Raw genomic sequence first — 24,571 nt, forward strand, 5'->3', positions numbered from 1 at the left:
TCCACATTTCACTATTTTCCTAAATCAGAGAATACTGTGTAATACCAGAGATTACAGAGAAAACACATCATAGTTAAAACATCCTCATCTTTAAAAACATTAATTAGAACACTAGACCAGTTTACAGACAGTAATATTACTGATCCAGTCTGTCTGGTATTTTTCTTATAAATTGTTTAGAGGAAAATAATGAGTTTTTTTTAAAGCCCTAGCATTAAACAGCCTTTTTTTGATGTTTCAAATTAGCCAAAGGCAGCTGTTTCCCTTCGAGAGTGTAGATTTGAGTGAGTGAATGTGTAAGTGCATATGTGAAAGGTCTCTCTAGGCTCTGGCATTAAACAGCTTTTGTGATTGTAGATAAAAGCATATGTGTAAATGAATATGTGTGTATTCCTGTCATAAAAAATAAATCAGTTAATAAACGTATGAATAAATAATGTGTACAGAAATAAGTAACATTCTTCTTAAGACTTGATCTTGACTTCATCCTGGTTTTGCAGCTGCTCTTACTTGCACTTTTTATGCATGGTCCTGAACTGGTCTTGGAATGAATGAATGAATGAAGTGTAAAACATTTTGAAAGAAAAACAAACAAGTTGTATCCTTCTCAGGGCTTGGGCGTAATCTCTGATCTGTCTTGAGAATGAATGAATGAATGAATATTGTGTAAAAACACCTTGGAAAAAATAATTTGCATATATTTACTAGGGCTTGGCCTTTGTCTTGACTTGGTCCTGTTTTTATCTGGATTTTCTATGTGTGGTACTGGACTGGTCTTAGAATGAATGAATGAACGAATGAATGAACGAATGAATGAATGAATGAATGAATGAAGACATTTCAATGAATTCAAGTTGTATTACTTTTTAGGGCTTGTCCCTAATCTGGACCTGGTTCAGCACTTATTTGGTCTTGATCTTGACCTGGCCCTGACTGTATGTGCAAGGTTACTAGACTTGTCTTAGAATGAATGAGTGAATGAATGAATATTGTGTCAAAACATTGTGGGAAAAATCATTTGCATACTCATTAAGGCTTGGTCATGATCCTGACCTGGTCCTGCTTTTATTTGGACTCTCTGTGTGTGGTTATGGACTGGTCATTGAATGAACAGATGAATTAATGAATGACAACATTTTAAAGAATTTAAGCTGGGCTTGGGCTTAATCTGTACCTGGTTCAGCACTTATTTGCACTCTCTGTTTCTGAATTTTATAACATTCTTGTTATGGCTTGGTCTTGATCTTGACCTGGCCCTGACTGTTTGTGCAAGGTTACTAGACTTGTCTTAGAATGAATGAATGAATAAATGAATGAACAAAGTGTTAAAAAAACAAAACAAGTTGTATTCTCCTTAGGGCTTGGGCATAATCTCTGACTTGTCTTGGAATGAATGAATGGATGAATGAATGAATGAATGAATGAATGTGTAAAAACATTGTGAGGAAAAAAAATTTGCATACTCATTATGGCTTGGTTGGCTTGGTCTTGATCTGGTCTTGCTTTTGGGCTCTCTTTTTGTGGTACTGGACTGGCCTTAGAATGAATGAATGAATGAATGAATGAATGAAGTGTAAAACATTTTGAAAAAAAAAGTTGTATCTTAGGACTTGAGCTTAATCTCAAACTGGTCTTGGAATGGATAAATGAATGAATGAATGAATGAATATTGTGTAAAAAAAAACCTTGGAAAAAATCATTTGCATATATTTATTAGGGCTTGGCCTTTGTCTTGACTTGGTCCTGGTTTTATTTGGACTTTCTATGTGTGGTACTGGACTGGTCTTAGAATGAATGAATGAGTGTAAAACACTGAAAAAAAAACCAAGTTGTATCTTAGGACTTGAGCTTAATCTCAAACTGGTCTTGGAATGAATAAATGAATGAATGAATGAATGCATGAATAAATGAATGAATGAATGAATGAATTAATTAATTAATATTGTGTAAAAACACCTTGGAAAAAAATCATTTGCATATATTTATTAGGGCTTGGCCTTTGTCTTGACTTGGTCCTGGTTTTATTTGGACTTTCTGTGTGTGGTACTAGACTGGTCTTAGAATGAACGAGTGAATGAATGAATAAATGAACCAAAGTGTAAAACTTTGTGGGAAAAATCATTTGCATACTCAGTAGGGCTTGGTCTTGATCTTGACCCGGTCCTGCTTTTATTTGGACTCACTATATATGGTATTGGACTGGTCTTAAAATGAGTGGATGGATGAATGAATGAATGAAAACATTTTAAAGAATTCAAGTTGTATTTCTTTTTCTGGCTTGGGCTTCATCTGGACCTGGTTCAGCCCTTATTTGTACTGTATTTTATAACATTCTTGTTATGGCTTGGTCTTGATCTTGACCTGGCCCTGACTGTTTGTGCAAGGGTACTAGACTTGTCTTAGAATGAATGAATGAATGAATGAATGAATTGATTAATTGATTTGACCTGGTCCTGCTTTTATTTGAACTCTTTATGCCCGGCACTGGGCTGGTCTTGGAGTCCTGTTTCCACCCCTCACCCCCAGTTATCCATTCCTTTTCCCGACGGCAGAGGTCGCCTGGAGTTTGGCGCATAGCGGGAACGGGAACGCATGGACGCACAGCCAATACCACTACCGCTACTGCTGCTACCAGTGCTACTGCTACCAGAGATACTGCTACCGCTACATCTGCACCAGTACTGCCGATTTACACACTCTGTTACAGAGAACTCAAACCCAGCTCCATCACTGCACATTTAAAAGCGCCATTACACCATCACTGCCCCCATGACTGCTGTTTTAGCGGGACTCTTGTAAAGTAAACTTTTTTTGCACTCGCGCTGGTTTGGTGAGAGCTGACAAAGCAGTCAATACACCATCCTGATCAGGCATCACCCAGTCACACAGTCATACAGTCAGTGCATGAACGAATTAGTCTTAAAACCGCGAACGGATGTGAGGAGAAGAGCGCTGGAGACTCAACCCTGCTGCTGGGGCTTTTTTTGTTCGGGTTAACAATAGAGCAAACGCGCGCGAGAGAGAGAGTAAGGGAGAGAGAGATACAGAGTGAGCGAGGGAGAGAGAGTGAGAGAGATACAGAGTGAGAGAGAGAGAGAGAGAGAGAGACTCGCGGCAGCAGAAGCGCTGGTGAACCTGTTTTCATGCCTTCAGTGGAGCGAAGCGGGCGATGGATGTGAGATTTTATCCTGTACCCCCTTCCAGCGTGGGCTCCTGCACGTTACCCCCGGACTCCAGTCTCGCCTCTCTGGACTATTACCACTGCAACAAGGTAATTACCCCCGAGCAAGCACCATGCTCCGCTTATTTTACACACCGGCTTTTACTTTCTATCGTTTTCTTTCCCAAAAGCGCAATGCATGTGCGTCCACTCCACTCCGAAGTTGGAAAGCTGTCCTGTTCTATTCTATTGTTGTTGTCAGTCTGTAGATATCGATTGTCTCAGCTGCACGGGTTAAACGCATGGGTCCGGGATGAGTGTTGAAACTGTAAACTTCAACTTGAGCACGAACCGGGGATAGTGAAGCAGATGGAGAGCGCTCGCTTCTCTCGATTGGCTAATTGCTGGCACAACAAAAACAAGAACGCGTGGCGGAATTGGACGGCGCGTCCAGTTCCAGAACTTCCACAAGTGCATGGCTTTTATAACCATGTTGGACAGTTTGGAATTGGAAGTGCGTTGATAGCCAAACAACTTTCCAGCAGTATGACCATAGGGGACTTACATTTAGAAAAAAGCTCCATGTGCAATTCAATAACTTAAACGTAGGAGTTCTCAGGGTTCTGTACAGAAGGGTGGCACCATGCTCTTGATTCAAATGTGCACATTAATTTGCACACAAAGTATAATGCATTATCAAAATTGCATTTTCATTTAGTTCATGTGGTTGTCCTTACTGTTCTGCATTTGCACCAAGGTGCTCATTCCAGATTACCAATGCTCCTATATAGCATTGGTTGATGTGTATTTTATGTTTGGTTGTAAATGATTATCCTAAACTTATATTACTGTTTGTTTTTTTGTTTTTTTTATAATTTAGTGTTATATATATATATATGTTACATAAATAATTTGCAAATTTGCACATGGCACTATTGCACTATTTACAGCAGCACAACAATAATGTATATTATATATTTACATTTACATTTTCAGCATTTAGCAGACGCTCTTATCCAGAGCGACTTACAGAATATATATCTGCTATACTTGAACACTACTTTATATATTCTCATTCATTAAGCCACTTTTATCCACCTTTCATTACTCATTATAATTATATACTAGTCTATACTCTATACAATCAGCATTACCTGTTTAATATGCTTTAACTTGTGTCTCCTCATTTCACTTATCTGGTCACTTTAACTGTATTATATGTGAATGATCTCATCTCTATCTTGCACTTCTGGTTAAATGCTACTGCATTTTATTGGCTTTGTACTTGTTCTGTGAATCTAATCTAATGCACAAGAATCAGATATTGGACGACAAACCTTTTGTCATTTCATCATACCATGTACATTGGCAATAAAGCTATTCTGTTCTGTTCTTTTTTTTAATTCAAATTAAGTACATATTGTTTTTAGGAAGAACTTTGTTATTTATTACAAAGTCTAAATCAACCTTAAACATTTGGAAAACATCTAAAGTGTTTGCAGGTAACATGTTCTTGCATTGAATTGCCTTTCTTATGCGAGTGTCTTGCATTCTATTCTATTTTATTTAAAGAAAGTAAATTAATTTCATTGACAGGGTTTGGAAGTGTCTTTTTAAAAGGTTTGAATTGAATAGCAAAAGATTATTTAAAATAATTCGTATGTAGATTTGCTTAGACTTAAACTTTAAAAAGCTTGTGTTTATTCTTTTTATTCTATGTGAAGCAAGTAAACTAAGAGCAACCCTTTTAATGTAAATTTGATTTTATTCTTTGATTATTACAGCATTAAATTTAGTGCAGTCTTTTTCAGTGACTGGGAAATTAGAAATGGTTTCGACTAAACGTTAGGGGAAATTTACCAGAAATTGATGTGCTGAATGTGTTTATTGATTTATAAACCATAGGCATAATTTATATACATATGCTTATTATTATTATTGTTCAATCCTTTGTGGACTGGACCCAGTTATGTTAATATCTTAGAGCCTGTATCGTTCATGTGGAAATGACTGACGTTTGAGATGAGTACTTTCAATGCGACTTTTTAATTAGGTAAAACGGCAAACCTTTTAGTAAAAAAATACTTAGAATTTTAATCATAAGCAAAAAAAATTCACAGATTTGTTAACTCACATTTTTCTAGGATTGTTGTCGAGTAAGTGTAAACACTGCACTGCATTTGTTTAGCGAATGTAGCAGCCTGGGCTTGTATGCATTAGTTTTGCATACTGCTTGGTAACGCTAGTCAAATAGTACACGGAGTGTTTAATGCTTTAATAACTCACTATTTACTTATAAATTATGAATTTTTTTGGAAGCTGTTTCTTGTTGATACTTCTGTATCCCTGTAAACGGCGCTGCGGTGACGTAGTCGCACCTCCACGTGCTTCACAGTCCGGCTATTAATTACGGCGCTGGCTAATTATTATCTAATCGAATCGGTCACTTGCGCCAGAATAACCAGAGCGAAAGATGTTCAGGTTTAACACCAGAACCAGTCCGATCACTGCAGTTAATCGATTTATTTAACTGGACTTACTCTGTCTGGACTGGAGAACTTTGTATCGGTTATTACAGGGACAACCAAACTGAATCGATACCGGTATCGGTTCTCACGTGCATGCGGACCATGTGCAGCAGTAAAATGCGCGAGCTAATATCTAATATCCTCTAATATCATGTTTCACACACTTCGGTTACATTCATCACAGAAAGTGTAGTTACTCATTACACGAGATTCATTAGTCCTCAAGCTTTAACTCAATTCACCTCACTTGCATGTCTTTGGACTGTGTGAGAAAACCGGAGCTCCCGGAGGAAACCCACACATACACGGGGAGAACATGCAAACTCCACACAGAAAGGACCCTGATCGAACCCAGGTCCCTCTTGCTGTGAGGCGACAGATGCGTGCAAAGTGTGGATGACCGCAAAGCCCATCAAGCTAAACACCACACGCATCTTTTAATCGGATGCTGCTGACTAGGGTGCAATTACTTTTTAAACCCATTTTTAAATGACTTCGCTTTTGCAGCGTTCCCAGGCGCACTGCATTAAAGCTGCCGTATGCAACATTCGATGTAAAAAATAAGGCAGAAGCATTTAAAACACTTTAAAACACAAAATGGTGATCACGGTGGTGCAGCTGGGATATTGTGGGTGCACAGCAACATGAGCCCTGGGGACATGGGTTTGATCCTCACCCCCAGGTCATTCTCTGTAAGGAGAGAATGTGTTTCAGGAATAGAAATCAGCATAATGGTTTTTATTATGGGTCCCATAAGCCATATGAGCCACCCAGTGATTTAGAATGATTTAATTATATATTTTCTAAATCAACCTTATAGTCACTTTTACAAACATGTACACCATGCACGACCTATCCTGCAAACCCATTACATGAGTAATATTTAAACACAAAACTTGAAATAATTTACTTAATTTAAATGTGGACATTTCCATATGGACTACATTTACTACATTAAACAATTGCATTTTTCAGCTTTGTTGTGTACTCATGTAAATCAAGTAAATCCGATACTGTAGTTTCGTTAGGTTCGTATTACAGTGAATGCACCTGCCATTTATCTTGGACTAATTTTGCTTCTGTTTACAACCAAAACACCTCTATTTAAGCTGCGCTGGTTTGAATGTACCATGTTTAGTAGCATGCTGGTGCATTTGTCTTTTTGTTTAAAACAATTAAATTCATTTAACCATTTTAAGTAATTTAACAGATTTGTTTCTGTGGGTATAGGTTGCATTAGAAATTAATGTTTGGCAGTTTTTTTAATCCTGGAAGCTGTACAACATGTTTTCTGCAACCTTTTTTAAGTAGGAATGTCCTAATTCCATTTTTTCTATCATTAATGCAATGCTTTAACAGATCTTTAGAGTACTGACTGATAGTGATGATAAATTGATGTTGTTTTCACAGTAACCAAACAGCCTTACTGTATGTTGTCTATGCAAAATGCCAAAGGTGTAAAATCTGTATGCTTTTAGGATCATTTGAAGCATACATAATACGTATTGATAATCTGTTCCCTTGTCATGAGAACTAACTCAAGATTTTTAGCTTTTCATTTTCTATTCTCTTAAAACAATTAAGTATTTTAATTAATGAGGTACAGTAAAACACTTGTCTCAACCACCACATTTGAGTGCACTCCACTTGATTGATTTGCCACAATTAATTTGAATTAAAAAAATTATAAAATTGTTATTTTTATCTTTAAAACAATGTTGTGTTGATGTCTTTGGTTCGTCATAGTGATCCACAGCTTGTGGAGTTAAATGTCAAGGTTGGGCACTAATGGAATATTCAGATTACTAAAATTACACACTTCTAATGAGTCACTGATATATGGTGAAAAAGTTGAGAAGTTTATCACTTTCAGGTGAATGCTTTTTAAATGTTAATAGTGTTTGCTCACAGCGCAGCACTTTCCTACAGTGCTCCAGATTTGGTTGCCAGGTGCAACATTTTGGTATGCTCGTGCCTACTATTTGCTACTGCTTGTTTTTTATTATTATTTAAATATATACATATATATTTTTGCCCAGGGTTTGGTGTTTTGCATATAGTAGCTAAATTTGTATATAGATTTGAAAACATACATGTCACATCGGTTGGTCTCTTCTCTCAGACTTGTCATGTTTCCATTCTGTACTGTAGATATGAGTAGATATATGATTATAAATGTATTATGCTTTGCATTAGGAGACTTCTCTACTCATTCTTATAGCTATTTTCTTATTTATGACTATATTTGTCATATCAGACCAGTCAAACAACATAGCACTGTGTGATTAAATACTATTTTTCTTATTTAGTTTGCTTTTGGGCTGGTTTAAATTATAAATCTTGCCTCCAAAATGTTGAACAGCCTTTTCAATCATAAGCACTTCATCCCACGCTGAGAATGACAAATCACCAAAAGCAAATTGCTTTCATTTAAAAAAAAAGGTCCGGTTTCACAGGAAAACACTGGGTGCAAGGCAGGAATATGTCGCCAATCAATCGCAGGGCTTCGCCATCCTAGTAGACATCGACAATCATGTCTGTGTGGAGGCTTTGCTGGCTGATAGCACCACTGAGATTGTGACCTGGATCTCAGCCCATTGTGCTACCTGAGCATCTTTTATCTTTAAGTTAATCTATTTTTATTATACTGTTAATCTGTTTTTTTAAATCTAACAAATATAATAATTAAACACTGCTGTCTGCTGTTTCCATTAATTTGGGAAACGCTGTAGTAAAAGCCCAGTTGTATTTAAAAGGACATAAATACGTCAATGCCTATTGACCAAAGTACAATGTGTCCTACTGGATTCACCAGAGCTACTGTCAATAACACTGAGCAACAAGGTGACTTTACATGTTTTCCCAAAATGTATTTTGAATATGTTGCAATCTTAATGCATTTTAAATTGAATGTGTTTAGTATTCTGTCCTTGCGCGATGGTCAGTAAATGCACATCCAATTTAGAGTCTGAATCATGCTCTGAACATTTGTTCAAATTCACTGCCACAAAGCAGTTATATTTAGCTTCCCTGAGCCATGACAAATAAAATCGAGTGCAGCAGATGGAATCCTAGATAAAGGTGAACAATAAATAGAAAATGACTGCAAACATCATAAGACCGACGTATAAGCAAACTAATACTGGAGACTAAATAGATGGACGGCTTAATGTATTATGAATCATATTGCTTCACTTCGGTATGTGGGACTGCTCTTAAGCCTCCCATCTCTGTAAGTAACTCATAATTTGGTGAGGTGTGTTTATAGAAGTGTGTCACAGAGTTTAGCTTGTGGCTTGGAACATATGGAAAAGATCAGCCAGCCAGCCAGCCTGAGGGTACTGTATACCGTCTGCATATACAGAAAAATGATATTTTTTAAGTGGACATTATGCAGCAGATTTGAAGGGACACGTCTGTTCTGTCCACCACAATGGGCTCTTTTATACAGGCCTGCTTCAATAAAGTAAATGTTCGAATGTAGCTGGGATGCCATGCATCCTATAAGAGACCGCATGTACGTAATTAACTATCGAGACATGCAATGGTGTTCTGTGGCATACCTTGAACCGGAAATGGTTCTGAAAACTAGGCCAACCATGATGGGTGGCTCTCATTTCCTGTCGCTAACACGTTAATGCACTAGCTGCTGTGTTTTTACAGCTACAGATGAACTCACTTACTTACTGTAGAAATATTAGCACTGGTTACTTACTGAACAGGAAACCTAGTGCAAGAAGGAGCAAGCTGGAATCTTATTTGATACAAAAAGATATCATGAGTCATGATAGTGGCAACGGTTTCAGAAAGGTGTGAATGTTCCAGCATGACTGTGCTCATGTGCACACAGCCAGGTCCATTAAGACGTAGTTTTAATCAGGAGAACTGACCACAACTGTATTGAACACATTTAAAATTATGAGACAGATTTACTTGTCCAACATCAGTACTTAACTTCACAAATGCTTTTTTGGCTGGATTAAAATAAATACTTCTATAATACTAATAATTTACTTTATATGTTTGTTTTAAGAAACAATGGCAAAGTCTGCTGGGTCCAAAATATACATACCAGCAAAATACCTTTCAGCGTAAGGTGACCTTGGCAAGAAAACACTTTTTCCATTTTTTAATAAGTAAGGTCAAATGAACCCTACCCACAGTGAAGTCACCAGCTTAAGGTGTATTAACATTCTACACCAGCATGTTTGAAGAAAACTCTCTAAAACGTCTAATAAAACCTAAACCTGTAACAAAAAAATTACAGAAATTTGTGTTCCAGTCATTCAGTCAGAACTGAGGACAAAAGAACAGCTGCAGTAATCTTAGAAATCTAAAAACCATCATGACAAACACACCCCATGTTTAAAGTAGTGGTTGCAAGTTTTTAACAATAACTTTAGCTGAGTAAATGATCTTTGGTAAATAAATTGTTTAGATGGTTGTTATAGGAACTTCATAACAGCGGCTGGAAAAATTTGCATCTGACTGGGTGTGGAATAACCGTCATCAGAGAAAAGAACAGATACAAAATTACAAAAATGACATTGTGTGGTCTTCAAAAGAGGCCATGAATAAGGATTCAAGGACTGTAGTTGCTGGAAAAAGATTGTGAAGATAAAAGATTGTGAAGATATATATATGATTATTAATATGATTATATTGTGTATATTGACTGCACCCATATTAAGTATAGCCACAGTGGATCATTCTGGTCTTTATACCTGAATTTGCACAGTTTTTATTCTGAATGATCTTCCTCTCACAACAATTCACTTTGAAAGTGCACTAGGCTGTTCAACTATCCCTCCCCCACCTCCCTTTTTAGCACCAAGAAGCTAAAAAGAATAAGTGTGACCAAATATGAATAGGGTTGCTAAGTATGACATGTATGATGTGATAGTGTCATTAATAAAGATTTCAGTTAATGATTTTACAAACCATATACAGTAATGAAAGTTTTTCTGTATGTTTGTTTAGAAATATATTTTACTTGGGTGACACAGTGATGCAGCAGGTAGCGTGTGGAATAACTGGGTGTGGAATAATTACATTGAATGAGGATGAATAAGGATTGAAGGACTGTAGTTGCAGGAAAAAGATTGTGAACCCCCAAGCGCTTGGATCTTTTGTATTAATTATTCATTTAATTTAATTAATGTGGAATAAAGATCTTCATTTAGTGTAACATAATACTAAGGAAACACATTTTTTCTTAACTAACTTAATATATATATATATACATATATATATGATTATTATTATGATTATATATTTTTTAAGTACAGCCACAGCAGATAATTCTGGTCTTTATACCCAGATTTGCACAGTTTTTATGCAGAATGATCTTCCAGACACAACCTCCTTGTTTAATTTGGGCTTAGGAGTGCCACTTAGAATGCGCTTGGCGGTTCAGCTCCCTCCCCCACCCCCTTTTTTAGCACTAAGAAGCTAAAAAGAATAAGTGGGACCAAATATGAATAGAGTTGTTAGTAAGTATGACCTGTATGATGTGATAGTGTCATTAATAAAGATTTTTATTCATGATTTCACAAACGATATACAATAATGAAGGTTTTCCTGTATATTTGTTTAGAAATTAATTTTTACTTGAATGACACAGTTATGAAGCAGGTAGTGAGGGTGCTACAGAGAATTATGGGGCTTGGAACCTAAATGTACATATTTTAACAATTACTTTGTGTGAGGAATTTGGCATGTACTTTAGTGTCTAGTGTCCAGTGTCTAGTGTAGTCTTCAACAAAACTCTTCACTAAATGTAGGTAAATTTAGGCTGGTTAATGTCCAGAGTTTCCAGGTGACACCTGACCCACCATGAGTCTGAATAGGATAAAACAGCAACTAAAACTCATTTTAATGTCATGAACAGAGCACAATACAAACACTTGAGGTGCTTTTATCTGATTAAATTGCTGCTATACTGTGCACAGCCTAAATCTCATTTCCTTTATAAGAAAAATGACCAACACAGCATTACAGAACAATCAAATACAGTCAGTCAGGAAATGATCAAATGGTTCAAGTTTGACAAGTGTTAAAGTCTATTGTATGTCATGTTTCCTGTCACATGATCTATATGGCCCAAGTCTATTTTAGGCTGTCCAAAGTCCACAGAAATGTGTGTAATGGTCTTAAAATGACTCATTTGTGTATATACAAACATCAAACCATTGCATGAATAATATCTAGCATAATGGTGAAGCAGTGCTGCATAGTTTTTATTACCAGGTTTGATCCCAGCCTGTGTTTACTGTTTTGAAGGTTTTACCTGTGTCAACCTTGGGCTGCTTGCTTGTACTTTAGTTTCCTCACACATCCACAGAACTTCTCATTGGGTGAATGAGTGAAGGAGTTTGTGATGCCCTACAATAATGTGTTTAATGAGCTACACCATAAGGACAAAATGACATGAACCACCTTCCAAATTAGTAAGCTTGGGAATTTCAACCAGACCCATTGCTCACAACCAATAATGTCAAATAAAATATATGCTTACTTATTGACATAAATGCAGCAACAATTCGGGAAGGGCCTTTCCAGGCTGTTCCAGTATTACTGTGCTCACTTTCCATTGCAGTCCATTAAAGCATAAATGGCAAGGTCCATAAATGGGAACTCCACTGGCATGCACATGGCCTGGACCTCGACCACATTAAACACCTTCAGGATGAATTAGAATGTCAAGAAGCCATGCCTTTTTGTCTTCTTGGCTTTATTGTGTGTACTCTTGGTGTGTGTATATGTAGACTGTACTCAGTACATTAAGGCACATACTGCAAAATCAGCGCTCACAAATCCTTAAACCCATTTTCTGTAGAGCTATTCTCATTTCTCTCTCTCTCTCTCTCTCTCTCTCTCTCTCTCTCTCTCTCTCTCTCTCTCTCATGTGTGGGTGTATTGTCAGTTAAGCATACTCTCTTTGCATCCCTTCAGTAAAGGCCATCTCTTCATAAATGCATGTTTTGTTCAGAGAATATTTGCTGAATGCATTAGGATTTGTGTGTAGCCTCGGGCCTGTTCGCTTCACGAAAATATGAAGTTGGATGGTTTATGAGAACTCCCCCCTACCCACACCCCTCCCCCCTCCCCTCTCCTCTTCACTCCCCACTGCTAACCTGATTGTAAAGGATCGAAATGCACTAGAATACAAACATTCAAATTAAATGAGACAAATCAGACAAACATAGCTGGAATGTAATCAGCCCTGCCAAGTTCAGCAGTGTCCACACAAGCCGTAGAACATACTGAACCACTTTGGGTCATTACTGAGGATATTTAAAACACAGACTGGCAGTACAAAAGCTTTTTAAACATCACAGTAAACAGTCGAACATGAAACCTATTTAAACATATAAAATAGCATATTATGGAATGTAGGAAAACAGTACCATATGTAAAATATAAGGTTTTGTTTCATGTTACGTCGAACATAAATAGCAGACGTTATTAAACAGCCACATACTAAAGGGTTTCTGTCTAATTGCATACCTCTGTCCAACTGTCAAAACTGAATTTAAAGCACATGTCCCAGCTTCTCCTATTGACATAAAGTTACACCAAACTTTAAATAACAGCACAAAACCTTTTACCCTGTTTTTAGTCTGTTGGGTGGCTGCAGGGATCCTCGGATTACAAGAAATACAATTTGAGTCTTTTCAATGCTACCTCAATTATAATTCAAGGCCAATTTGTATCATGTTATTCATGTTGGTGGTTGGACAGAAACTATTGACTTTCAGTCGTAATGCAAAACAACTGCTCATTACAGTTTAATCACATACACATGCATACCTCTTAAGACTCTTAAGTATGTCTGTGGGAATCTGTGCCTTTTAGTCAAAAGAGCATTTTTATGGCTGGGCACTGATGTTGGTCAAGAAAGCCTTAACTGGTGTTCCAGTTCATTCCAAAGCTGATAAGTGGGACTGAGGTCAAGGCTCTTTACAGGCCACTGGACTTTCTTAAACTAAGCTTTTCTTCATGTCTTTAAAGACCCTGCTTTGTGCACAGGGGCACAGCCATGGCGGAACTCAGAAGAGTCAGACCTAAACTGTTACTGCAAAGTTAGAAGCAGATAATTCCTTTATATAATTGATTTATTACACCCGTTAGCAAAAATTAGAAAGGGTTTCTCAAAACGTTTGTCCATATAATGTATGTGGCCACCCATACATTCATAGTTTCATAGTTCAGGTGTTTTAGAAGGGCATATAGAGGGCAATTGGACGCGCTAAAAGGGAGAAAAAGGAGAGAAAATGCATAAAAATGAATGGAACAGGGGGAAAAATTACTTTACGACAATTACTTTACAGATCTGAGTTCTTCTAACAGAATGCATACAACACATCTAATATTTGGTAATATGTCCTGTAACTGTTTTGACCCTGATCAGCCACTTTAATATGGGCATTGACAAGCTTTCGACACAGCTCTCAGTAGCATTGTTTTTCTGGTACATACATGACTTTCTTGGAACTAAAAACATATTCTTGGTAATGCTGAGGTCAGAACTTTGGAAAGATCATTACAAAAGCATAATTTTAGCCTGATGTTTTCATCTCAAACCAATTTTAATGTATGCTTTGAGTTATAGTTTTGCTGAAGCACTCAGTTTTAAACAAGGTTCAAGAATTTTTAATGTAATCATCTTGGCAGCAAAGCAGACCAAGAGTACAGTCATAGCACACTATGCTTGACAGTAGGTACATCAATGCTGGGTGTGAATACCTCAATTTTTTCTCTTCCAAACATACAGTATCGCTAGTCATTGTGGCCGAATGATTCATTCTAATCACAAAACCCACCACTAGTAGGCTTTATCTATGTGATTAGTGCTAAACTTCGAGTTTTAATGAGCTGCTTTCAGAGCAGGGGCTTCTTTCATGCACGTGTACATGACAGTCTAATGCTCATTTGAACATAGACATTGACATCGGTGTATTTCAATCCCGAATGGGAAATCCCTAATGAGGCCATGCCTCAAGTTAATTGACATTATACAACCGAATTCAAGAATTGAAAGTCTGCTAGGACATACATTAAAACCTTAAAAATGAAGACTGTTAAGGATTCACTGGCATTCTGGTCTGATTAAAAGGTCAGTATGTGGGTGAGAATGGTGGGCTGACTGATATCCACCTGATGACTTCAAAAGAACTTGATTCATTAATGGATAGACTAAGGCTCCATTAGCAAAAACAGCACTTTATTAGCACAATAAAGTAAAATTTTGATTTCAAAATTAAATAATGGCGACCTAAAATGATTCCCTTCAAATTTGTAGACTTGATAACAGCAAAAATGTTTATGCTGATTATTTTTCTAATAGGTTTGCATTAATAAATATGTAATGTAAAATACAGGGTTGTGTCAATGCTAATAAATTCACACTTTGAAAAGAGATGTGTTAAAATCACGTGTGTGTGTGTGTGTGTGTGTGTTTAGCATCTCTTATAGTAAATGTTTCCTGCTTCTTAATAAAAACAGTATTTTAGGTACACAGGGTGTTATTAAGGCTTAAAATCACTGTATAAACAAACCAAACATCAAACTTTACAAAATGTAGTTACAACTTAAACATTGTTCTTGTTATTTTAAATTTGTACATGATATTTACAACCAGATATTGACTTATGAACTGCCAGAGGTCTTCCAGAAGAATGAAATTTAAGTCCATTCCATTCCACACATTCACTGGTGATCATAAAAGCTACCTCAGACTGACCACAGCTAATCAATTGGTTCTTAGTAGTATCTTATTCACATCATACATTAATCATTACTCCTCTAAAATAAGAATGCATTTATTTTTACCACCTGCTTTTTAGTGGTCAGATTTGCGGTGGGTCCAGCACCACAGCACCGCTTGGAAACACTGGCCATGTTGTAGGAACAGACTGTCAATTCATTCACCCCTCACAGCTACCTAGTGGCACTTTGGAGTAGTCAATCCACACACTGTGTGTTTTCGAGCCGGAGGAAACCCACTTAGACACTGAGAAAACATGCAATACTTCTTAAAGGATCAAACAGCAAGGGTTCAGGCAGCCTGGGTTAGATCCTTGCTTCTGGTCACTGTCTTGCCTTCTTTGGTGTGTGTGGTTTCATTCAGGTCTGTTGGTTTCCTTACCAGTCAAGGTGTCAGTCCATTGCAGGGCAACACATTTACACATTCAGTCACACTTAGCGGAAATCAACTGATTTAGCACAGCCAATCCAGCCAGCATTGATCGCCTGCATGTGATAACCAATAACAATAAAGTGCAGCTACTAATCTGATGCATATACAGCTATTGGTTTCTCCTTGAACTGCACAGTACATACTATGGGTCTGTTCGAAAACTTAGTGCCTACATAGGCAGCTGCCTAAATAGAGAGGATTCTAATAAGTCATCGACTTATAAGACAGCTTATTCGGACGCACGACAGCGATTACAGCGATTCCATCAGTTTCCGCTTACTAAGCTAACACAGTTAGCCTCATGCCATTCAAACCAATGGGATAAGGTGGCCCAATGTGCTAGCATGTCAACTAACATCTCAATCTGTGTACCAAAAATGGTTAATAAACCGGTTAAATTCACTGACAAGCTCGCATTTGCAAATAAATGTCACTTGTTTATACAAATAAAAAATCAGTTATAATATATTTACGTTTGAAAAGAACTTGTTGCGTTCATTGCATTTGTCCGCCACATTTGTAATTTTTTAGTGAGAAAACTTGTGCCTCACTGAATGCTGGGATTGCCTTCACTATTAAGGCAGCATTGGATGCTCCCTTATTCTTCAGTCAAAATTTTAAATTGTTTAAATTTAAGGTACCTTACTAGGCAGCATTTTAAGGCATCTAAGAATTCAAACAGCCCTCTTCTCATAAATGCTGTCTATGTAGAGACTTACTAGGTTTTCGAACACACTCTATATAGTGTGCCAAAATATCATTGACTCTATTGGTGATGTAGGGTAATTTAACATATAGTATAGTAAAGCACTTTGCTATTTGGCATGCAAGTATTCTGAATAGAGGAAGACAATGCAAAGTTTATATTGGTATACAAAGCATAATTGGTAGATGTCAAAAATGACATCTTTGTCTATGTGGTTTACATACAGAGGTGGAAATAATGCACCAATATTGCTTATCAACCAATAAAACTTTATTTTTGTTCTGGTTTTCCAGTCTGTTCTAAACTTTTCTGAATGTATTCTGTTTGTTTTTTTCCTCGCGTGTTGCTAATTAAACAATTATTCTTAATGAATTTTTCACGAAACCACCCACAAGCACATGATAGACAGACATCTGTTATATTTCACAGGGCAATTTGTACTCTCTACTCTTTTTTTGGATTTGTGAATTCAATGTGGGGACGTCGTGGAGTTTTTGGCATCTGATCATCGCAGAGGAATGTATAAATACACACTGCATATTGGGAAATGTCTTGTTTCTGACTCGCATGTTCCACTGCGTGTCTGTGTAATTGTGTGTAAGTGTTTTCAGTGTGTTCACACAGCTACTACACCCTGGGGCGAGATCTATGGAGCATTACAATCAATGGAAACAAGCCCCAGGTGTACAATTGTACTGATTTAATGTCGGTATGCAATGTTTACTTGTACACACAAACTTACTCAGTTTTTATACTCTTGCTTGCTTTGTGTAAGCTAGAAATGAACAAACAGACTAAAATGTTTCTATTTTATTCTGACCAGCATAAGCTTCAGTATTTTTCAATTTGCTTAACATCCAGGTGATGTTATGTGTTCCTTATAACCCTGAATATACTGACTGAAAGGCAGAGCGACCAACACTGGGCCATTCATTTATTTATTATTTCTGCTGAGTAGAGAAAAGCGTGCTTTGCTCATCAAGCAAAAAGCTAAACCATGCATATCATAAAGCCATGAATGCATTATGGGATAAAATGCCAGGCATAAAAAGATCAGCTCAATAGGAATATTTACGACTTTAAAATGACAGTAATCAAACTGCTCTGTGTGAATGAAAATGGCTCGGTTGGCACCAAGAATGACAGATAAGATCTTAAAAGTACTTAAAAATCTCCATTTCATTGTCAATGACATGTTTGTTTTTTATAGGACCAAATAACACCCTTTATATATGTAGACAGCATTTAGCTTCTAAATGAGTTGTAAACCACATACAGTGCAACAGTGCAGTTTAAGGGAAATGCAAAATGTAACTTGTGTCTGGTGAGACCTTTAGCATATTGTGCACTTTACACCCTTGTATGAGTCAGAGTCAGAGCCATGTACTAGTCTGGGTTAGTCCACACTGGTGTGAGATGTGGGGGCTCTGTGTCGACCTTACAGTTTATAAAAAACCAGAGTGTCCACACTATTGATTTTTTTTTATTCACTGCAGCCGGCTGACTAATAAATCAATTCCGGATGACGTTCTTTGTTTAATCGCGTGGCCCAAATCAGGAAGTAATAAGGCATGATTAATAAAGCTCAAACTATCTGAGCATCTAAAAAATCACATAAAAAACATCGTGTTGGCTTGTCTATTGCCAGAATTGCAGAACGTACACAAATCTGCCTTTTTTTTATTTATTTTTAATGTTGCTGTGTACTTTTCAGTGTACTTTTCTTATTTCTTTATACACTTCTATATATACAGTTCTATACAATTTGTACAATGTTTTTCATTATTAATCTTTTGTAAGAAAATTATACTCATAATTAATTCAATAATTTAAATAGACAGTTTTATTTAACCAATTATTTTCTGTGTTAGAACTACAGGTTTTTCTGTGTGACCTGCAGACCAGTGGTTCCCATACTTACAGCTAAAAAGTCCTATAGACAGACAGATAGATAGATATCACGTGTATGTTATTATGTCTGTGTACATAGTACTATATACATAATAGTAATAGTAATAATAATAATAATAAGCATATGAATAAAAATTAGATTAGTTAGGTATGTATTATAATAATATTATAAAGTAAAATTATACTCATAATTAATTCATTGATTCAAATAGACAGTTTTATTTATCAAATTATTTTCTAACTGTATTAGAACTGTATTTTTATAACTGTATAACTGTATAATTTTCTAACTGTATTAGAACTACAGGTTTGTTTGTGTGACTTGTACACCAGTGGTTGACATAGCTAAAAATTATACTGTTTTATGGTCAGCACTCCCCTACGATGGATGGATGGATGGATGGATGGATGGATGGATAGACGGATAGATAGATAGACAGATAGACAGTACAGGTACAAGGTAACGAAATACAGTTAGCATCTACCAGAAGTGTAAATAGTGCCATTGTGCAAAAAACAGAATAATAGTAAACATATAAATTTATGATTAAAATATAACTATAACTATAGCTATTTATATGTATGGTATTATGTCTATGTACATGTATTATAATAATAACAGTAATAATAAAGATACAACTGTAACTATAACTGTATAAAGGTATACATATATGGGTAAATAATTGTGCAGATGTATATATGTATGACAGTTGTGTACAGTGCAAATGATCAACAATAAATAATAACCATGTTCATGGCACAACTAACATTCTTCGTGTTTATAACAATAATAATAATAAGAAAAACATAAATAATACTAATACTACTGCTACTACCACTAGTAATAATAATAGCAATAGTTCTAACAACAATAACAATGCTAATAATAATATTAAAAATAACAGTAACAATAACAATAATACACATACACATTAAATGTGTACATTTGTACAGGACTGCCCATATAGATGGACATCTCTTTCACTTTAAGAAAAGCTGCTTTATGACACATTTGTGACGAAGTGGCGAGGCTCGACCCATACTTTCTCATAAAGGGCTCGCCCAGGTTTTCTTTGATGTTAAAAGCTTTTTTTGCGACCCCACTACAACCTTATTCCCCACACAAGAGCTTTTTTTACAAGACTGTGTATTTCTCAAAATGTTTGCCTAATCTTTTTCTTATTTAGAGTTTGGCATTTTTAAACCAATTGTATTACTATTGCTTGCACGTAAACCAGCACATGTAGATAAACATTACATTTATCAGTCATATCAGCAGGGTAAAGATTATAATTTGATGTCGCTGATATTGTCAACTTGTTGATAGGAATACAAACTCAATAAAAGGTATGAAAAATCCATAAGTACGATTTTTCTGCAGAGAACGTCATATTAATGATTGACAACTAAGGAACTAGGTTTATTCAAAATGCTCCTTGTAAACAAAATGTTGATTGCATCACCTTTTTTGGGGTGGGGGTGCATTTTAAAATTGCCCCTCCTCCAACTTCATAAAAACATAATGGCAACATTTCTACCTCCGAGTTACAATTACTCTTCCTCGTTCACCATCTCCAAACCAGTCAAGGAAGGCTTTACACTATTCACTAGAGAGCCATAATGTGTATGTATAGCCACTATGCCCCATGTGTTCCTCCATCAGCCAGTGCCCAGACCAGACAGTAGAAGACACTGTTGCAGCGCTAATAAGAAGAAACCCTATTCAAACCTTCCTCCCACAGACATGACTAATTGCGTCATGCGCTCAGCCAAGCTGGTAGCCCCACTAAGCCTTAAACTGGGGTCGTGATCTAGCGTAATTTGAGTGTTGTGTCCCTGTTTTAGCATCTGTAGAATGTGTCAACGGCTTTAATCTAAAGATGTGTACAGTGGTACTGGGAGTAACTTTGAGTTTTAAAGGCGTCGAGTTTTAAGGTATTTTTTTCCATAAGGATGTATGGGAAACCTGTTAATGAGTTCCATGGTTCCGTTTTAGGCTTGCACTGAAAATAACACAATTATTATATAAAAAACAGTTGAAAAACAGGTAAATACAATAAAACCTGCACTTTATTCTTTATTGTTTCCTTACGCTTCCTAATCGTGGAGATGCTTGATCTTAGAATACCGTATTCCATTTAGTAAAGGCACATTCACATGTGAAGCAGCAAAATAGCTTTTGCGCAGGCTGTGCCGATACACAAAGCTTAACATGACTTATTGCACTAAAACAAGCAAGGAATTTCATTAGTGGAGAGAACTTATGAGCAGTAATTATTAAGATAAGTTTAGTGTTCCTGTGTCATTCTTTTAATACATTGTCACGTTAAGCTTTGACTCACGTTAAGACTCGAAAAAAAGCTGATCCTTACAATTTCTCAGAACCTCGAGCTGTAACAGAAGTTTAAAAGTGAAACAGTGAGGAAAATCCAGATAAACACAGATACATGTGGACGCTTTCAGGGTAATTTGACAGTTAGTCCACACAAAAGCAGAATTGTCTCTTATGAAAAAAAATGCTGAACATGTTGAGTTTAAGGTAAACATTGAGTTTAAGGGTACAAATTTCTTGACAAAGGGTGTTGAGTTTCAAAGATTTTGAGTTTAGGGGACGTTGAGTTACAAGGTACCACTATATATTAAATAAAAAAAATGAAGCTGATTAGAATAAAGCAGTATTTATTAAGGATAAACACACGTATTCACCATTAATAGTGTGCAGTCACATATTTTTATTCATGTATCTGAGAAATAAAACATACAAATAAATGATCATGAACAGTATAAGAAGAGACGAATTATATTTATGCACTTAGAAATCTAGTGCCAGTAGCTACTGTTTTGTGAAGACCTGTCAGTAGCAGCAGGAGTGCTAGCCTAGCGGTGCGCTAATTGGCCTTGGCAGAAAGACAGAGTTGGAGCTCTTGTGAGAGAGGCCTCGGATTTGAATGGCTGCTGGCTGGATGCTGAATAGCAAGCTGATTCACTAATGCACACTGTAAATAATAATGATGGCCATCCACGGGGACTTCTGTTAAAACAGCTGAAATAGCAGAGGTAAAAAAAATGTATTTGTCTGTAGAGATGCCAAGGTCTGCTGAAAAAGGATCTTACAGCTCATAATGTAGAATAGTAGCTCCAGGTGCTGCGAGATAAAATGCTTGTGTGTAATTAGAATATTCTATTGTTTGATAAACAGCGATGTAAAAGTGGCTTTATTTGAATATTAGATTACATACTTGTGGTGTATTTGCTGAAATTAACACAAGACACAGGAACATTTTCTTTCCTTATACAGTAGACCCTTGACTAAGGAATTTAGTTGGTTCTGAAAAGGGCTGTTCTTAAGTCAAAATGTTTGTTAGTTAAACCTTTTTTTCCCATAAGAAATCATGTAAATAGAATTAATCTGGGCCAGACCTCCCAAACCACCCCCTTACCTAACCTTTCTAATGTCTTAAATGGTCTTTTTTGTTATAAATACAAGTACAATTTCCCTTAAATCTTCAATTATAGAATAGACATTACTGTAGTAAACAATAATAAACAATAATACACAGTAGTACAGTACATAAAACACATACATCACATTTCAGTACAGTACATGTGCTGTACCGTACACCATAATACATTTCCTTCTTTTTTATAAAATGTATCTACCAAAACATATTTCTCTATTATTTCCCTCTTTATTTCAATAGTGTTGTATTTTGTAGGTGTAACTGCACGAAAGAAAGAACACTTTACTGAGCCGAATTCCTTCTTCTCTCTCACTCACTGCCCCCTCTGTCTTATACACAGTGACAGCTACTGGCAGGAGTAATTGTAATTTATTTTGATGCATTGTTTGTGTTGCCTGGGTTGTGGTACAAATCATTGACAAAATGTGAGTGGCTTGAAAAAAAGTTTGAAAAACCCTGACCTAGACCACAGCTACTTCTGTTTTTTCACCAGATATGAAGTACACCCTGCTTTTATCTGTATATTGCTTAGATTGTGTAAATATTGTATGTAGTGTATTGTCTGTAAATTATACAGGCGTTCTTCAAAAAGTTTCCGCACTTTTTTAAACTCTATTTATTAAGAATTCCAAAAACAAATGTCATCAGCCAAAAATATTTTTGGTTGAGCGTGTAGCCACTGATATACCACTGCTTTCACATCATCATCACATGAAAATCTTCTTCCCCTTAAAGCTTCTTTGAGGGGTCCAAATAAGTGGAAATCAGGTGGCGCTAAATCTGGACTATAAGCTCTCAGACAAGACCAATTACTACTCCTCCCACCCTCAAATATAAAAGTGTGGAAACTTTTTGAAGATCCATCGTATGTACATTGTCTGTACATTGCTTACACACTAGAGGGACACCAATGGCCAGAACCAAATTCCTTGTGTGTGTCAACATACTTGGCCAGTAAATCAAAGTAAAGGTAAAATAGCACCAGGTAAAATTGCTTGACACAGTTTGGAGCAATACTATTTTTATTTTAATAAAATATTTTTTAAATAATAATATAAATCACCCACAAAAAGACCTGTATTAGTTCAGGTCCCCTTCATGTTTTACGGCACTTTGATCAGTCCTTGATGTGGGCCTGCATTTCCTACCCGTCCATATTACATCGACAGCGGTGCGCCATGGCGCCCTAACACACCCCCACCCACTTCAGGAAGTGGTGGTGGGTTCAGCAGTAGCTACCACCCCCCATCGCATCATATTTCTCCTGCACCTCATTATGTCCACGGGGGGAGGGTGACCGACGGCGGGCGAGGGAGTGGTTTTTCTGGGGTGCATAATTTTTTAAGAGCCTGCGATGTCAATCAGCGAGCTGGAAACCTAAAGGATATTGGTAGGAGGGCGGGGCCGAAATTTTCTGGGACACATTATTTTTCAGCAGACTATAATGTCAATCAGTGGAGTGGAAACCCAAAATGAGCCCTGCCACCAGATGTTGCCGCACTCCGACTGTTACTTGAAAGACAGAGGTTTATTGTTCTAGTCCACCCAGCATGGTTCAAAATTCAGGAGCCATAAACTGCTGACTGATGTCTCGTCTCTCTGTGGACATATAAAACCCTTAACTGTTTTGCCCCTCGGGAGAATCATATGCAAAGCTGTTGAAGCAGACGTGTTTCTGTTTTATATTATTGCTGGATTTTCAGAATTGGTACAAGAAATATCAGCCAGGAGAAATGGATGGTGCTGTTGATTCAAAATGGCGCATTGCACATCAGAAGTTTTACTGCGTCTTGGTTTCCGTTACAGGCAGAACCATTGTTTTGTAGCCTTTAGTACGTTTTGCTCCTTTTCTTGTGTAAGTTAGAAATAGGAAATATCTTTGTGGCAGCAGAGCCTCAACCAAACAGGATGGCATCGCACAGTTAGCACAGTTTCTTTGTCACCCACGTGTGTGTGGTTTTCAGTATTGCACTTTCTGGTCAGGAAGTGTTTTTACCCTTGCACAAGTGTGTTTGTGTGTGTGCCGAATTACGTGATGAAAATACCTTGAACCAGGTGTATGAAGCCTGTCTGGATTCAGGATGGACATGGATGTTGACTTAGTACCATATAACAAGGTTTCTAATGGCCTTCCTATGATTTACAGCTCTGGCTGTTTAACGCTTTTAATCTTCCAGTTGGTCCAGGTCTCCTACACCAGGTCTGTGGCTTTAGGCTTTAGGGGAAATGAATAGAAGTATTTACCCTGATCAGCCATAACATTAAAACCACCTCCTTGTTTCTACACTCACTGTCCATTTTATCAGCTCCACTTACCGTATAGAAGCACTTTGTAGTTCTACAATTACTTACCGTAGTCCATCTGTTTCTCTGCATGCTTTGTTAGCCCCCTTTCATTCTATTCTTCAATGGTCAGGACTCTCCCAGGACCACCACAGAGCAGGTATTATTTGGGTGGTGGATCATTCTCAGCACTGCACTGACACTGACATGGTGGTGGTGTGTTAGTGTGTGTTGTACTGGTATGAGTGGATCAGACACAGCAGCACTGAGTTTTTAAAAGCCTCACTGTCACTGCTGGACTGAGAACAGTCCACCAACCAA

At 36.9% G+C, this 24,571-nt stretch overlaps 1 protein-coding gene across 4 annotated transcripts in view; it reads left to right on the forward strand.

Annotated features, from left to right (window-relative positions):
• Positions 1-3,169: 3,169 nt before the first annotated feature.
• tox2 (TOX high mobility group box family member 2) overlaps positions 3,170-24,571 on the forward strand; it is a 213,897-nt gene continuing 192,495 nt past the window's right edge. For 3 of the 4 annotated variants that reach the window (XM_062997478.1, XM_062997482.1, XM_062997479.1), the window contains exon 1: positions 3,170-3,271. In XM_062997478.1, coding sequence (XP_062853548.1) covers positions 3,170-3,271 — 102 coding nt within the window. The remainder of the gene's footprint in view (positions 3,272-24,571) is intronic. The other variant, XM_062997481.1, reaches the window with a different exon arrangement.

This window comes from Trichomycterus rosablanca, chromosome 6 (assembly GCF_030014385.1).
Source record: "Trichomycterus rosablanca isolate fTriRos1 chromosome 6, fTriRos1.hap1, whole genome shotgun sequence".
Classification (NCBI taxonomy): Eukaryota; Metazoa; Chordata; class Actinopteri; order Siluriformes; family Trichomycteridae; genus Trichomycterus; species Trichomycterus rosablanca.